The sequence below is a fragment of the Heptranchias perlo genome, chromosome 14 (assembly GCF_035084215.1).
Source record: "Heptranchias perlo isolate sHepPer1 chromosome 14, sHepPer1.hap1, whole genome shotgun sequence".
NCBI lineage: Eukaryota > Metazoa > Chordata > Chondrichthyes > Hexanchiformes > Hexanchidae > Heptranchias > Heptranchias perlo.
In genome coordinates this window covers 9,187,732-9,204,471 of record NC_090338.1, presented here as the reverse complement: position 1 = coordinate 9,204,471, position 16,740 = coordinate 9,187,732, and the positions used below count along the sequence as shown (strand labels likewise).

General features: G+C 42.3%; 1 protein-coding gene across 1 annotated transcript in view; it reads right to left on the bottom strand.

Moving 5' to 3' along the window:
* LOC137332645 (uncharacterized) overlaps positions 1–15,877 on the bottom strand; it is a 141,187-nt gene extending 125,310 nt beyond the window's left edge. Inside the window, exons 1-2 of the mRNA XM_067996603.1 lie at positions 13,173–15,877; positions 4,422–4,519 (exon numbers count right to left, since the gene is read on the bottom strand). Of these exons, the coding sequence (XP_067852704.1) occupies positions 4,422–4,519; positions 13,173–15,641 (2,567 nt within the window). The 5' untranslated portion in view covers positions 15,642–15,877. The remainder of the gene's footprint in view (positions 1–4,421; positions 4,520–13,172) is intronic.
* Positions 15,878–16,740: the final 863 nt, after the last annotated feature.

Below are 16,740 nucleotides of genomic sequence, written 5' to 3'. Positions count from 1 at the left end.
ATGGTTTGACTTATAGGGAGAGGTTGGATAGACTGAGACTTTTTTCCCTGGAGAGTAGGAGGTTTAGGGGTGATCTTATAGAAGTCTATAAAATAATGAGGGGCATAGATAAGGTAGATAGTCAAAATCTTTTCCCAAAGGTAGGGGAGTCTATAACGAGGGGGCATAGATTTAAGGTGAGAGGGGAGAGCTACAAAAGGGTCCAGAGGGGCAATTTTTTTAACTCAAAGGGTGGTGAGTGTGTGGAACGAGCTGCCAGAGGCAGTAGTAGAAGCGGGTACAATTTTGTCTTTTAAAAAGCATTTAGACATTTACATGGGTAAGATGGGTATAGAGGGATATGGGCCAAGTGCAGGCAATTGGGACTAGCTGAGTGGTATAAACTGGGCGACATGGACATGTTGGGCCGAAGGGCCTGTTTCCATGTTGTAAACTTCTATGATTCTATGCCTCCCTCGTTATTGACCCCTCCTCTAATGGAAATAAGTTCTGCCTATCCACTCTATCTGGGCCCCTCACAATTTTGTGCACCTCAATCAAATCACCCCTCAGCCTCCTCTGTTCCAAGGAAAACAACCCCAGCCTATCCTATCTGTCATCATAGCTAAAATTCTCCAGTCCTGGCAACATCCTCGTAAATCTGCTCTGCACCTTCTCTAGTGCAATTACATCCTTCCTGTAATGTGGTGACCAGAAATGTGCGCAGTACTCAAGCTCCAGCATGACATCCCTGCTTTTATATTCCATGCCTTAGCTAATAAAGGAAAGCATTCCATATGTCTTCTTAGTCTCTCTACCTGTCCTGCTACCTTCACGGATCTGTGGACATGCACTCAAAGGTCCCTCACTTCCTCTACACCTATCAGTATCCTTCCATTTATTGTTTATTCCCTTGCCTTGTTTGGTCTCCCCAAATGCATTACCTCACACTTCTCTGGATTGAACTCCATTTGCCACTTTTCTGCCCATCTGACCATTCCATTGATATCTTCCTGCAGTCTACAGCTTTCCTCTTGACTATCAATCACACGGCCGATCTTTGTGTCATCCGCAAATTTCTTAATCATGCCCCTTACGTTTAAGTCCAAATCCTTAATGTATACCACAAAAAGCAAAGGATCTAGTATCGAGCCCAGCGACACCCCACTGGAAACAGCCTTACAGTCATAAAAAACATCTGTCGACCATTACTCTTTGCTTCCTGCCACCGAGCCAATTTTAGATCCAATTTGCAACATTCCCTTGGATCCCATGGACCTTTACTTTCTTGACCAATCTGCCATGTAGGACCTTGTCAAAAGCCTTGATAAAAGCCGTGTAGACTACATCAATTGCACTACCCTCATCAATCCTCCTTGTCACCTCTTCGAACAATTCAATCAAGTTAGTCAGACACGACCTCCCCTTAACAAATCCATGCTGGCTGTCCTTGATTAGTCCGTGCCTTTCTCAGTGACAGTTTATCCTGTCCCTTAGAATTGATTCCAATAATTTGTCCACCACCGAGGAAAGCAGAGGGCATGAAAAAATATTCGTGAGTAAAATCAAAGAAAACCCAAAGATGTATTATAAATACATTAAGAGCAAGAGTGTAACTAAGGAAAGAGTAGAGCCAATTAGAGACCAAAAAGGTAAATTATGTGTGGAGGCGGAAGATGTGGGTATGTTTTTTAAACAATGGTACAATGTTAGCAGTCCTCCAATACTCCGGCACTCCACCTGTACCCAGTGAAGTTTGGAAGATGATTGTTAGAACTTCCGCTATTTCCTCCCTGGCTTCTTTTAACTGCCTGGGATATATTTCATCCGGTCTTGTTGATTTTTCCACTTTCAAAGATGCTTAATACTTCCTATCTCAATATGTTTATCCCATCCAATATTTTATACTCCTCTTCCTTAACTTCAAACCCTGCTTCATCTCTCTCCTTTGTGAAGACAGATGCAAAGTATTCATTAAGAACCATACCCACATCTTCCGCCTCCACACATAGTTTACCTTTTTGGTCTCTAATAGGCCCTACTCTTTCCTTAGTTATCCTCTTACTCTTTATGTATTTAAAAAACATCTTTGAGTTTTCTTTGATTTTACCTGCTAATATTTTTTCATGCCCTCTCTTTGCTTTCCTAATTTCCTTTTTAACTTCACCCCTGCACTTTGTATATTCCTCTAAGCTTTCCATAGTATTGAGTTCCCGGTATCTATCATAGGCTTTCTTTTTCTGCTTATCTTACCCTGAAAGCTACTTGATATCCAGGCGGCTCTAGATTTGGCAGCCCCTCCCTTTTTCTTTGTGGGAACATGTTTAACCTGAACCCCTTGAATTACCCCTTTTGAATGTCTCCCACTGCTCTGACACTGATTTACCTTCAAGTAGCTCATGTACTTGGAGACCCACGTCCTACTCCCTCTACACCATTATCACTAAACTGATGACCACTGAACTTCCTGGCTCTCATGCTAGCTAGCGTTGTGAAAGTTTTGTTCGTTACAAGCACTGCGCCTCTCCCTTTTAACCCCCTCCCCACCCCCCTTTAAAAAATGAAGATCCGAACCCTCTGTTCTTGCAAACTGCCACACAATCTCCAAACTCCATCTCATCTCCGAAGTGCTGTTCTCTCCCAGATCCATGATTCCCTCCAACCAGCTTTCCAACCCTCCCACAATATCGAAACAGCCCTAATCAAAATATTGAAAGATATTCTCTGTGACTCTGACCGTGGTCTGTTATCTGCCAATATTCTTCTGGACCTCTCTGCAGGTTTTTACATGGTCGACCACTTCATCATCCTACAGCAACAACAACGTGCATTTATATAGCGCCTTTAACGTAGTAAAACGTCCCAAGACACTTAATTACAGTGCCTTCCTTTCCTTGCCGAGCCCAATGGGACTGCCTTTGCTTGATTGCACTCTTAACTAGCCAATTCCAGCCAGACTACCTCAACTAATGGCTTCCCTACCAATCCCATATGGTCACCTCCGGAGTCCCACCAATGATTCATCATTGCCCCCTCCCTCTTCCATAGTTACATGTTTTCCATTTCAACATCATCCAAAACGATGCATTCGGTTTCCACGTATGCTGATGACACCTATCTCTAGTTTCCTACCATGTCTCTCCATCCCTCCACTGCCTGTGCTGTCAGAATACTTGGTGAGATTTAGTCTTGGATGAGCCGCAATATCATTCAACTAAACAGTGCCACACCAAGGCTGTAAGTACAGGTGTACCATGTAGAATAGGGATAGTAAGCTTTTAAAGTATATATCCATATATTATTGCCCATTCTGCAATACCTATACAAGGTTAGGACTGGAATATGGGAGACATTACCTCAATAACCATCCACGAGAACGCACAAGAAATATAGTAGGTATATAGTAAATTGGATACATAATTGGCTAAGGGATAGGAGGCAGAGAGTAATGGCGAACGGATGTTTTCTGACTAGAGAGAATTATTCAATGGGGTCCTCCAGGCCTTTGAATTGGGACCACTGGTTTTCATGTTATATATAAATGACCTGGACTTGAGAATAAGGAGCACAATATCGAAGTTTGCAGATGATAAAAAAACTTGGCAGCATAGTAAATAGTGACAATGATGTTAGCAGGCTTCAGGAGGACTTAGATAGGGTGGTGAAATGAACAGACAGATGGCAGATGCAATTTAATGCGGATAGATGCGAAATGATGCACATTGAGAGGACAACATGGAGTGGCAATATAATCTAAATGGTACTATTTTGTGGGTGGTGCAAGAGCAGAGGGAGCGGGAAGTACATATTCACAAATCTATGAAGGTGGAAGGGCAAGTTGATAACGTGGTTAAGAAAGCATATGTGATGCTTGGCTTTGTAAATAGGGGCATTGAGTAAAAAAACAAGGAATCCATAGGAACTTTCAAAAGGGAATTGGAAATGTACTTGAAGAGGACTAATTTGCAGGGTTATGGGGATAAAGCTCGTCCATGGGTTTAAATTGGACAGCTCGTTCGAAGAGCGGGCACAGGTACGATGGACCGAATGGCCTCCTTCTGTGCTGCAATATTCGATGATTCTGTGAGTCTAATTGCTGCTGCATGCCTTTGCCATCTGCAGGTTGAACGAATCCAATACTTTCCTTGCCAGCCATCAATCGTTCCAGCTAAACTTCAACTTATCCCAAACATCTGCCATCTGTTCTATACCAAATGCAGCTAGCTCCTAGCTTTTGTCCTCGCTGTCCGACATTGATTCCCAGTCGTCCAACCTGAAATTTTCCTCTGAGTCTAGATACCTCTGCATTTCCCTTCCCTTCACCCCGCTAGTGGCTGTCCAGTACCTCCAGCCGCCTAGGCGCCATGTTCTGGAAATCGCTCCCTGAAAGCCTCTGAATCTCGAGCTCCATTGTTTCCTTTAATACCCTCACTAAACCTTACTTCGTGTAATAAACTTTTAGATCTACTAATATCTTGTTTGGATCAGCGTCCATTTTCTTCCTTGCGCCTTTTTGAAGCACTTTGTGTCGTTTGTCTTTCTTAAAGAATATAGATAAATGCAAGTTTTTTTGTGAGTGGTGTTAATACTGGATGATAATATTGGACATGGTGTTCCATTTATCCAGTAGCAATATTCTTCGGCTTGATGATAATAAAATTTCACCCAAAAATGTAAATGATGGAGGAAAACTCCCTGGGATCTAAGTACCATAAAAAGTCGTGATGCCTATGCAATATCACAGTCGCAAACGTCATCGCCTAAATTTTAGATTTTAACCATTCCTTATGTTAATTTCAGCACCTAACGATGACTAGGACATGTACCCAACATGTTTCGTGGAATCAATTTCATTTTGAGACGCAAATCGACAATGTGTATTTACCTGGTATAGATATTTATAAGGATTTCAACCCCCCAAAATAATGTTACCTGATTAATTCCCTTATATAATCCTCTTTATAATAAACAATGATTAATTTTCATTTTCCAACACAGGTGTTGGCCAGGGACTGCAGAAACTACTGTTTTTATTCCGAACTGCTGGCATACAGGCAAAAGCAACTTTTGAACTGAAGTAACCTGAGATTCCGAACTGCTGACATACAGGCAAAAGCAACTTTTGAACTGAAGTTAACTGAGTTCAGTCGCTGGCCTGAGCTGGCTGGAACCGGTTTGAATTAGCTAAGTTTTGAGAAAGACAAAGTAGATGTGATAAGACAAAAGTCCTTATTTAGAAAGGGAGTAATGAGGTAATGCTACCTAAGTCCTTGGGACTGAGCCAATGAAGAGAAGACACAGACTAGGTGAGCAAGCCTAAACCAATGGGAGAGAGAGACAGCACAGCTTGAAGAGATAAGATTCAGAATAAGAATGAAGAATCTCGGGCGTGGAGCGAGCGAAGTCTCCGGAGACCAACCATCGCGGAAGTGGAAGAACCTACATCAGGGACGTAGAGACCACGTCAAAAGAGAGAGAGAGAACGGAACGCCTGGCCAGCATCAGATCTCCTTTTCGGGTAATAGCCTTTTTATTCTGTGACCACTCAGGGTGTGTCAGAGAAACCTAGTGGGTGTGCGTTTAGATCCTAGTTTGGGTATAAAACTGTATAACCTGGTGTAAACTGCATGTCTATATCTAACCAGACGTATAAGCTATATGTATATGATCTAACAACGTGAATAAAGCAAATTGAGAGTTAAGAGAGAATTGACTCTTCTCCTCTTTGTACTAAGCCAATAATCATAACCGGTGACCTCCGGTCAACACAGGCCTATGCTAATAAAATTTAACTTTACATGAGGAGGCAGAATTTTTGATGCTTATTAAAATGGGATTAAAATTTGCTTTAAAACAACTCTTGGAAATGATAATTTCAAAATCAATCGACATGCATAAAGATATCTTACTATGATAGTTAAACTATTCATGAAATCAAACTTCTCAATGACCACAGTTTTCAGAAATTACTAGGTTGTCGTGAACATGAGCACAACAGGTTTATGGTACCTTGAAAATGTGATATTAATTGAAATATCAGAAAGAGGAACTTCGAAAAAATCGGCAAGAATCCCTACATATTACCAAAAGCGCAATTTCGAGATCATAACAAGATCAGACATTTTAAGGGAAGGAAAAGTAGACTCCAGCGTTTTCCTACATTACGTCCACATATCCAGCATAGCTGACTGAAAGCCCCAAAATGAATAACGTTTTGGTCTTTTCAAGAACTTTCAAAAGAGAATTGGATAAAAACTTAAAACGGAAACATTTGCAGGGCTATGAGGAAGAGCAGACGAGTGGAGCTAATTGTTTAGCTCTTTCAAGAAAGAGAGCTGCTGTAGTTAATTAATTGGTACGCGAGATTAAACTGGTTCCTGAAACAGTAGCAGAGTAGTGCTGAATCATCTGAGTCACCAGTAGAAATACGGGGGCCTGTGAGTGCAACCGGCACTGAGTGAGTAACTTGAGAGTTTGGTAAGTGTGGGAGTTTGGAGAAGTGGGGAAGGAGGTGCTCCTTTGCTTTGCCTTGCTTTTCCTAACTTTTTTCGCAGAGCAGCAACGGACCTGAGCAGCAGCAGACCGAGTACAGGGATAAAAGCAGCAGGTTTGCAATAAGAGAAATCTGCAATGTGACGTCACAGGTGAGGCAGGTAAGTGATTGGTAGTGACTGTGGGCTAAGTTTTGTTAACATACAGCATATAACTAAATTTTAAAAACTAAACTTAATTTAATTAGTCGAATAAATGAAATGAGGTAAATAATTTGATTAACACTAAATTAATCAATTAAATAAATAAAATAATGGGAGCACAGGAGATGTGTTGCTGCTACAATATGTGAGAACTTGTGGACCTTTTTGTCCAGGGTGACTATATCTGCAGTAAGTGGCTGCAGCTCGAGGAACTTCGGCTCCCAGTTGAGGAGCTGGAGTCCGAGCTGCAGACGTTGCGAGACATCAGGGAGGGAGAAAGCAACCTGGATCTTTTGCTCCATGAGGCAGCCACACCCCTTAGATTAAATACTTTAGAATTGACACGTGATCAGGGACAGGAGGATGTGACTGCGAGTGAGGCAGGTACGGGGATTCGGGAGGTAGTATTGCAGGAGCCTCAGTCCCTGGACTTGTTGAATAGATTCGAGGTTCTTGTAAGACTTGTGACAAGTGCAGGGACTGCTGGGAGGACGAGCAAACAGACCATGGCACTGAGTTACAGGAATCCGTTCAAGTGGGGGGAGTGAAAAGGAAGGTGGTTGTAGTAGGCTACAGTATAGTTAGGGTGATAGACACTGTTCTCTGCAGCCAGGAGAATGAGTCCTAAAGGCTATGTTGCCTGCCCAGTGCCAGGGTTAAGGACATCTCCTCCGGGCTGAAGAAAAACTTGGAGTGGGGACGGGAGGAACCAGTTGTCATGGTCCATGCAGGTACCAACGATATAGGTAGGACTAAGAAAAAGGTGCTGCTTTTTTTTATTCGTTCTTGGGATGTGGGCATTGCTGGCAAGGCCAGCATTTATTGCCCATTGCTAATTGTTCTTGAGAAGGTGGTGATGAGCTGCTTTCTTGAACCGCTGCAGTCTGTGTGGTGAAGGGTCTCCCATAGTGCTGTTAGGAAGGGAGTTCCATGATTTTGACCCAGCGACGTTGAAGGAACGGCGATATATTTCCAAGTCGGAATGGTGTGTGACTTGGAGGGGAATGTGCAGGTGGTGTTGTTCCTATGTGCCTTCTGCTCTTGTCCTTCTAGGTGGTAGAGGTCGCAGGTTTGGGAGGGGCTGTCGAAGAAGCCTTGGTGAGTTACTGCAGTGCATCCTGTAGATGGTGCACACTGCAGCCACAGTGCGCCAGTGGCGAAGGGAGTGAATGTTTAGGATGGTGGATGGGGTGCCAATCAAGCGGGCTGCTTTGTCCTGGATGGTGTGGAGCTTCTTGAGTGTTGTTGGAGCTGCACTCATCCAGGCAAGTGGCGAGTATTCCATCACACTCCTGATTTGTGCCTTGTAGATGGTGGAAAGTCTTTGGAGAGTCAGGAGGTGAGTCACTCGCCACAGAATACCCAGTCTCTGACCTGCTCTTGTAGCCACAGTATTTATATGGCTCGGCCAGTTAAGTTTCTGGTCAATGGTGACCCCTAGGATGTTGACGGTGGGGGATTCGGCGATGGTAATGCCGTTGAATGTCAAGGGGAGGTGGTTAGACTCTCTCTTGTTGGAGATGATCATTGCCTGGCACTTGTTTGGCGCAAATGTTACTTGCCACTTATCAGCCCAAGTCTGGATGTTGTCCAGGTCTTGCTGCATGCGGGCACAGAATGCTTCATTATCTGAGGGAAAGAGTTTGAGCAGCTAGGGACTAAATTAAAAAGCAGATCCACAAAGGTAATATTATCTGGATTATTACATGAGCCACGAGGAAATTGGCAAAGGGTCAATAGGATCAGGGAGATGAATGCGTGGCTCAAAGATTGATGTGGGAGAAGTCGGTTTTGATTCATGGGGCCCTGGCACCAGTACTGGGGAAAGAGAGAGCTGTTCCATTGGGACGGACTACACCTGAACCATGCTGGGACCAGACTTCTAGCAAATCGAATAAATAGGTAGGTAGATAGGGCTTGGAACTAAATAAGGCGCGGGGCGGGGGGAGAGAAATCTAGAATGCTGGAGAGAAAAGACAAGGAAGCAGTTCAGGAAAATGATTGGGTTAAAGATAACCAGATTGTGTCTGGAAGGGATAGAAGGGATACAAAAGAATGCACTAACAAATACGGTCCGGGTAAGAAAAAATGGTAACTAGACAAATAGGTCCGTAGTACAAATAATGTTAAGATGTCTAAAAATGCTAAAAAGACAAATGTAAAGACACTGTATTTGGAATGCACGAAACATTCATAATAAGGTAGTCGAATTAACAGCATAAATAGATGTAAACGAATACGATATAATTGCAATTATGGAGGAATTGCTGCAGGATAACCAAGGCTGAGAGTTGAATATCCAGGGGTGTTCGATATTTAGGAAGGACAGGCAAAAAGGAAAAGGAGGTGGGGTGGCATTGTTAGTAAAGGATGAAATTAGAGCAACAGTGAGAAAGGATATTGGCTCAGAAAATGTAGAATCAGTCTGGGTGGAGTTAAGAAGCACCAAGTGGCAGAAAACACTGTTGGGAGTTGTCTATAGGCCTCCAACCAGCAGTGCTAATGTAGGGGATGGGATCAAACAGGAAATCAGAGATGCATGTAACAAGGGTACTGCAGTAATCATGGGTGACTTTAATCTACATCTCGACTGGCCAAACCAAATTAGCAATAATACCGTGGAGCATGAATTCCTGCAGTACGTATGAGATGGTTTTTTAGACCAATACGTTGAGGAGCCAACTAGGGAACAGGTTATCCTAGCTTGAGTATTGTGCAATGAGAAGGGGTTAATTAATAATCTTGCTGTGCAGGGTCCTTTAGGGAAGAGTGGCGATATCATGATAGAATTCATCATTAAGATGGAAAGTGATGTCGTCCAATCTGAAACTAAGGTCCTAAATCTAAATAAAGGAAACTATGAAGGTACGAGGATTGAGTTGGCTATGATAGATTGGGAAGCTTCATTAAAAGGCATGACGGTGGATGGCTAACATTTATGGAACGAATGCATGAATTGCAACAATTATATATTCCTTTCTGGTGCAAAAACACAAAAGGAAAAGCGGCCCAACCATGGCTAACAAAAGAAATTAAGGATAGTATTAATTCCAAAGAGAGTCATATAAAGTTGCCAGAAAAAGTAGCATGCCTGAGGATTGGGAGCAGTTTAGAATTCAGCAAAAAAGGACCAATAGATTGATAAAGGGGGTTAAAATAGAGTATGAGAGTAAACTTGCAAGGAAAATCAAACTGGACTGGAAAAGCTTCTACAAGTATGTAAAAAGAAAAAGATTAGTGAAGACAAATGTAGATCCCTTATAGTCAGAAACGGAAGAATTTATAATGGAGAACAGGGAAATGGCAGAGCAATTAAACAAATACTTTGGTTCTGTCTTTGCGGAAGAGGACACAAATAACTTCCCAGAAATGCTAGGAACCAAGGAGGAATTAAAGCAAATTATATTAGTAAAAAATAATGCTGGAGAAATTAATGGGACTGAAAGCTAATAAATCCCCAGGGTCTGATAATCTGCGTCCCAGAGTACTAAAAGAGGTAACCATGGAAATAGTGGATGCATTGGTTATCATCTTCCAAAATTCTATAGATTATGGAACAGTTCCTACAGATTGGAGGGTGGCAAATGTAACCCCACTATTTAAATAAGGAACGAGAGAGAAAACAGGGAACTACAGAATAAGAAGTCGCCCATTTAAGACGGAAACGATGAGGACTTTCTTCTCCCAGAGGGTCGTGAATCTGGAGTTCTTTCCCACAAAAAGCTGTGGAAGCTGCGTCAATGAATACATTCAAGACTGAGTTCGACAAATTTTTGATCAGCAAGGGAGTCAAAGGATATCGGGAAAGGGCGGGTAAATGGAGTTGAGGTAAAAAAAATCAGATCAGCCATGATCTCATTAAATGGCGGAGCAGGCTCGATGGGCCAAATGGCCTACTCCTGCTCCTATCTCTTATAGTCTTACAGACCGGATAGCCTAACATCAGTAGTGGGGAAAATGCTAGAATCTATTATAATGGATGTGATAACAGGGCACTTAGAAAATATCAACGGGATTAGACAAAGCCAACATGGATTTATGAAAGGGAAGTCGTGTTTGACAAACCTACTGGAGTTTTTTCAGGATGTAGCTGGTAGAATAGATAAGGGAGAACCAGTGGATATGGTTTATTTGGATTTTCAGAAGGCCTTTGATAAAGTCCCACATAAACGGTCAGTGTGCAAAATTAAAGCACATGGGATTGGTGGTAATATACTGGCATGGATTGAAAATTGGTTAACAGACAGGAAACAGAGAATAGGAAGAAATGGGTCTTTTTCGGGGTGGCAGGCAGTGACTACTGGGGTACCGCAGGGATCAGTGCTTGGGCCCCAGCTATTCACAATATATCAATGATTTGGATGAGGGAACCAAATGTAATATTTCCAAGTTTGCTGATGACACAAAACTATGTGGGATCGTGAGTTGTGAGGAGGATGCAAAGAGGCTTCAAGGCGATTTAGACAAGTTGAGTGAGTGGGCAAATACATGGCAGATGCAGTATAATGTGGATAAATTTCATGTTATCTACTTTGGAAGGAAAAACAGAAAGGTAGAGTATTATTTAAATGGTGATAGATTGGGAAATGTTGATGAACAAAGGGACCTAGGTGTCTTTGTACACCAGTCACTGAAAGCAGATATGCAGGTGCAGCAAGCAGTTAGGAAGGCAAATAGTATGTTGGCCTTCATTGCAAGAGGATTTGAGTACAGGAGCAAGGATGTCTTACTAAAGTTATACAGGGCCTTGGTCAGACCACACTTGGAGTATTGTGTGCAATTTTGGTCTCCTTACCTAAGAAAGGATAGACTTGCCATGGAGGGAGTGCAGCGAAGGTTCACCAAACTGATTCCTGGGATGGCAGGACTGTCATATGAGGAGCGATTGGGTCGACTAGCTTGTATCCACTAAAGTTTAGAAGAATGAGAGGAGATCTCTTTGAAACGTATAAAATTCTGACAGGGCTAGACAGACTGGATGCAGGGAGGATGTTTCCCCTGGCTGGGGAGTCCAGAACGAGGGGTCACAGTCTCAGGATACGGGGTAGGACATTAAGGGCTGAGATGAGGAGAGGTTTCTTCACTCAGAGGGTGGTGAACCTGTGGAATTCTCTACCACAGAAGACTGTGGAGGCCGAGTCACTAAATATATTTAAGAAGGAGCTATATAGATTTCTAGACACAAAAGGCTCGAAGAGGTATGGGGAGAGAGCAGGAATATGGTATTGAGATAGAAATCATCCATGATCATATTGAATGGCGGAGCAGGCTCGAAGGGCCGAATGGCCTACTCCTGCTCCTATTTTCTGTGTTTCTATATTTCAAAGACCCGACACAGGCACGATGGGCCAAATGGCCTCCTTCCATTCTGTATCTTTCTATGATTCTAAGGTCACCACTCCTTCCCATTTTGCTTCCCTATCTCGCCTCATAACTTTAAAGCAGTGAATATTTAGTTTCCATGCTCTCTCCACTAGAAGCCAATTTTCTTTCAAGGCTGTAAGATCATGTGCCTCCATTCTGATTAGTGTTACTGAACCCCACTTCGGCTGTGATGCTACGCACATGCATATAAACAAAGCAATGTTGACAGATTTATACTCGAAAACAGATATGGCCTCTTCCCTTTCATTTTTATTATTCTTTAGATCGCTAACTTTTCCTTAACCTGCCCTCTATCTTTTCTAGATACCTCTATTCATATTCGTCTCCTAACCTTGCTAATTTAAAATTCACTTCCCTTCGCTTTAGTTATTTTGTACCATCTCTCATACGTGCTAAGAATTGACCTTTTCCTGACTTACCAGTATAATTCTTTCCAAGTTTTAATGCAATTATATATTCCAGGGTCAAACTATATACTTGCCAAGATTAGCTGTGGCCTTCAGCCAGATAGTCCTGACTGAGCTGTTTAGTTAGATAAGCAAATTCAAAAGTCGATGATATATAATTTTTTATCGTCGTGAATCTTTTAAGGCTGAGGTCGATAGATAATTTATAGTTAAGAGTATCAAGGTATAGTGGACAAAGGCGGGTGAATGGAGTTGATGTACAGATCAGTATGATCGACTTGAATAGCGGAACAAGCTCGAGGGGTTGAATGGTTTATATTCCTATCCCCAGTTCCCCAGACTGAGTAGTTTGCTCGGCCAGGTCAACGTAAGATTCCACTACGTTGTTGTCGGACTCGAGTCACATATCGGCCTTACCGTGTAAGGACAGCAGGTTTCCTTGCACTGAATGACATTAGTAACTTTAATAATCAATTGATTTTACGACATTCCGATGGTCGCCTTTACTGAAAGTAGATTTTCATTCACTTCCAGTTTATGTTAAATTAAATCAAATTTTAAAGCTGCCATTGTGGGATTTGATCTCACAGGTCTCTCGATTATTAAACCAGGCATTTGGATTACTTGTCCAATAACATAACTGCTAAAATACCGTGCCCCCTACAATGCTAAGTGAAGCTTAACATATTAACAACGCAGCTCTCACCTCGTGAAATTCAGTGTTATCCTTCCTCGGAGAGTTTGATGCCTTTCCATGTTCTGCAGCGACACATGTTCCAGTCTTGATATTAATCATGGGCGCGGCCGCACCATTTAACTTCAGAAACATGAAATCATTCATGGCTGAATCTGGACACACGTCATAGCGAAATGGTTGTGGAAGGGATTCGCTGTCATACACCTCCTTATAATTGGGTGGTATTTGAAGATTCACATTAGCCTTTTGAATTCCATGGAGCGAATTGTTGCGGGGAAAGTACGGCGTGTTCCAACAGCAACAGCAACTGTTAATTTCATTTCTACCTCTGTGCACCTTAATGCCGAGAATTATGATCGCGAGAAATAAAATGAACGAGGTTGTGCCAAACAAAATTATCAAGTAAAATTTTAAATCGGATTCCCATGGCCCAGAGGTCCCCAACAGGCCGATATTTGATGCATTTTCTGTGGTATCATCCTGCACTGATACATTGATGGTGACTGTAGCTGAAAGGGATGGGGTCCCATTGTCCCTCACCAAAATTACGATTTTTTGCCTGAGTGAATCTTTATGCCTAAGGCGGCGAATAGTCCAGATTTCTCCTGTTTCAGGAGCCACAGTAAACAGACTTTCATCGGTGGGCTGACGAAGTTGGTAGGAAAGTTGAGCGTTCTGTCCTGAGTCGGCATCAGTGGCCGTCACTTTTGCAACCAAGTAACCCGAATCGGCCGATCTTGGTATTGTGTCCTCTGCTGCCAAATCTTTACTTGGCAACGGTGACACGATCACAGGGGCATTATCATTCTGATCTACGATGATCACATTCACGGTTACGTTACTGCTGAGCGGAGGGGATCCAGCATCCTTCACTTGCACATGGACTTGAAAATTTTCGAATTGTTCGTAATCAAACGAGCGGTGAGCAAACATCACACCATTGGCTGAGTTTATTGAGACGAGAGTGGATGCAGGCAAACCATGTACCAGACTATCGAAAATGGAATATGATAGTTGGGCATTTTGATTGGAATCTGGATCAAAGGCTATCGTAGAACCAATAGAAGCACCAATAACATTATTTTCTGTTACATACACGGTGAACGAGGGCTGCGTAAAGCGCGGCGTGTTGTCATTTATGTCTGAGACATGAACGCGAATGGTTTTGTTGGTAGAGAGGGGTGGAGAGCCCGTATCGGAACATGTAATGGTGATATTGTACTCAGGAGCTTTTTCACGGTCTATATCACCATGAATGACTAATGTGTAGTAATTATTAAAGGAGCTAGTAAGCTTAAAGGGGATATCTCTGGGGATCCGGCAATAAACATCTCCCCGGTTTTTAAAATCTCGGTCCGTAACTCTTAGGACAGCTACTGCGGTGTCCACAGCAGCGTCTTCTAGGATTGAATTAGACGCAGAAGTAATCATTATTTCAGGAAAGTTATCATTAACATCAGTAACTTGTAATATAACTTTACAGTACACGGGCACGGCATGCAGGCCTCTGTCCTTAGCTTGTACCGAAATCTGATAATTCTCTGCTTCTTCAAAGTCCAAGCTGCCAGTTACTCTGATTTCTCCATTTTTTGAATCCAAACTAAACAGCTCACGTACTTTATCAGGAGTGTGATCGCTAAAAGAATAGATTACCTCACCGTTTAGTCCTTCGTCCATATCCACCGCAGTTACTTTCACAATAATAGTATTTTTGGATACGTTTTCTGCAGCGATGATTTGATAGACATTCTGGTCGCAAACCGGGGCATTGTCGTTCGCATCAAGCACAGTAATTATAACCTGGGCGGTTCCGAATTTGTCCGGGTTCCCACCATCAAAAGCCGTCAGTGTTAACCGATGAGTGGGTTGTTGTTCTCGGTCTATGGGCCGTTCCAGTACGAGTTCTGGGTTGCCAGTTTGTTCGCTGTCTGACTGCGATTTCAAAGTGAAATGTTCGTTTGGGCTCAGTTCATAGGAGCGAATACTGTTGGTTCCAGCGTCCGGGTCAATCGCGCTCTGAAGCGGGTAGGTCGTTCCGGCTGGCACCAATTCTGGGATTTCTATGTTAATCTCCCTTTTCTGGAATACGGGCGCATTGTCATTTACGTCTAGAATCTCAATTTCTATACGATATAACTTTAACGGATTTTCAATCACAGCCTCGAATATCAATACGCACGTGAGGCCTTGCTCACAAAGCTGCTCTCTGTCCATTTTTTGTTTTATGAACAAAACTCCAGTGTTTAAATTTACGTCTAGATATTGCTTTTTGTTTTCAGATACAATCCGAAACCTGCGCGCGAACAATTGTTTTACATCTAAACCCAGGTCTGTCGCAATATTTCCAACAAAGGCACCAAGCTCTAATTCTTCAGGAATTGAATAGCGAATGTTCCCACAGACTGAATCTAATAGATGTATGATTATCACATAAAGAACGGGCCATTGCGGTACTCGACTATTTAGAAAGTAGGCCATTCTGGATCAAAGTACTGCAAATATAACTGCCAGATTTTCGGATGAATTATACGCCCCTTGGTGTAACGTCGAGACGTAATTATTCATTACCTTGTTTATCGAGTTGAAAATTTGTATTTTCCGTGCAACATCTAGAGTTCTTTTTCACGATCGCCAATATTATTTGCATACACGCCGTTAGATTTTCTCGGGCGCTTTCTTAAATGCGAAGGACGAGGGTGAAACGACGAATGCTGTTCGTTTCTTCGATGCTGCGCAGTGTTTGGTGTTGGGGGAGTGGTGCTGGATCTCCAGCCACATTTCTTCACCTCATTGGTAGACAGCGACACAAAGCGACTCGGCCAATACTAACAACAAACACTCTTAAAGCAACAGTGCCCCCACTGAAGGCCGCAAAAAATGTGTATTTAACGTTGTGCAACTTTAATTGATGTTACTGTGTTACGTTGATTATATGGTTTATTTGATTACTTCATTGACGTATAACTTAATTAGTATTATATTTCACGTGTCTGAAGACCATTCCTTTCAACTAATGTACTAACTTCTTCATCAAACCTTGTGTATCTCAACGAAAGAAAATCTAGTGAATGAAACCGTCCATTTGAGTTGCTTTGATAGGTTGTTTAGATGCTTGTTTGATTCATTTATTTGTCACCTACTAAATTACTTTAACACCCATACGTATAAGTGAGGACGATAATGTGTGAAATGCTTCTCAGCTTCGACTGTCTGCTTTACCAGGTTTAAATAAAATTATATGGGCTTATTGACAATAATTAGGAGAATTATTTATCAGTAAAAACGTTCCTTTTGCCAGTCCTTACTTGCAATAAAAACACCTGCGCCATGAGGACAATAGAGTTTCAAGGAGAGGGCTCATCACCATCTTTCCTGGACAACTGGGGATGGCCAATACATGCGACGATGTTCACATCGTTCAAAAACCCAAGAGCAAATAATAGTAATCGAAAAATATAGGCAATGGAATCATGTTACAAAAGAACATTAAGCTGGTGAGTTCTGTAACAAATGTCCATATTCACTGCCAGTTTTTACAGTCCAATCTTCTGTTCGGTGACAGCTGCTGAAGCCTGCC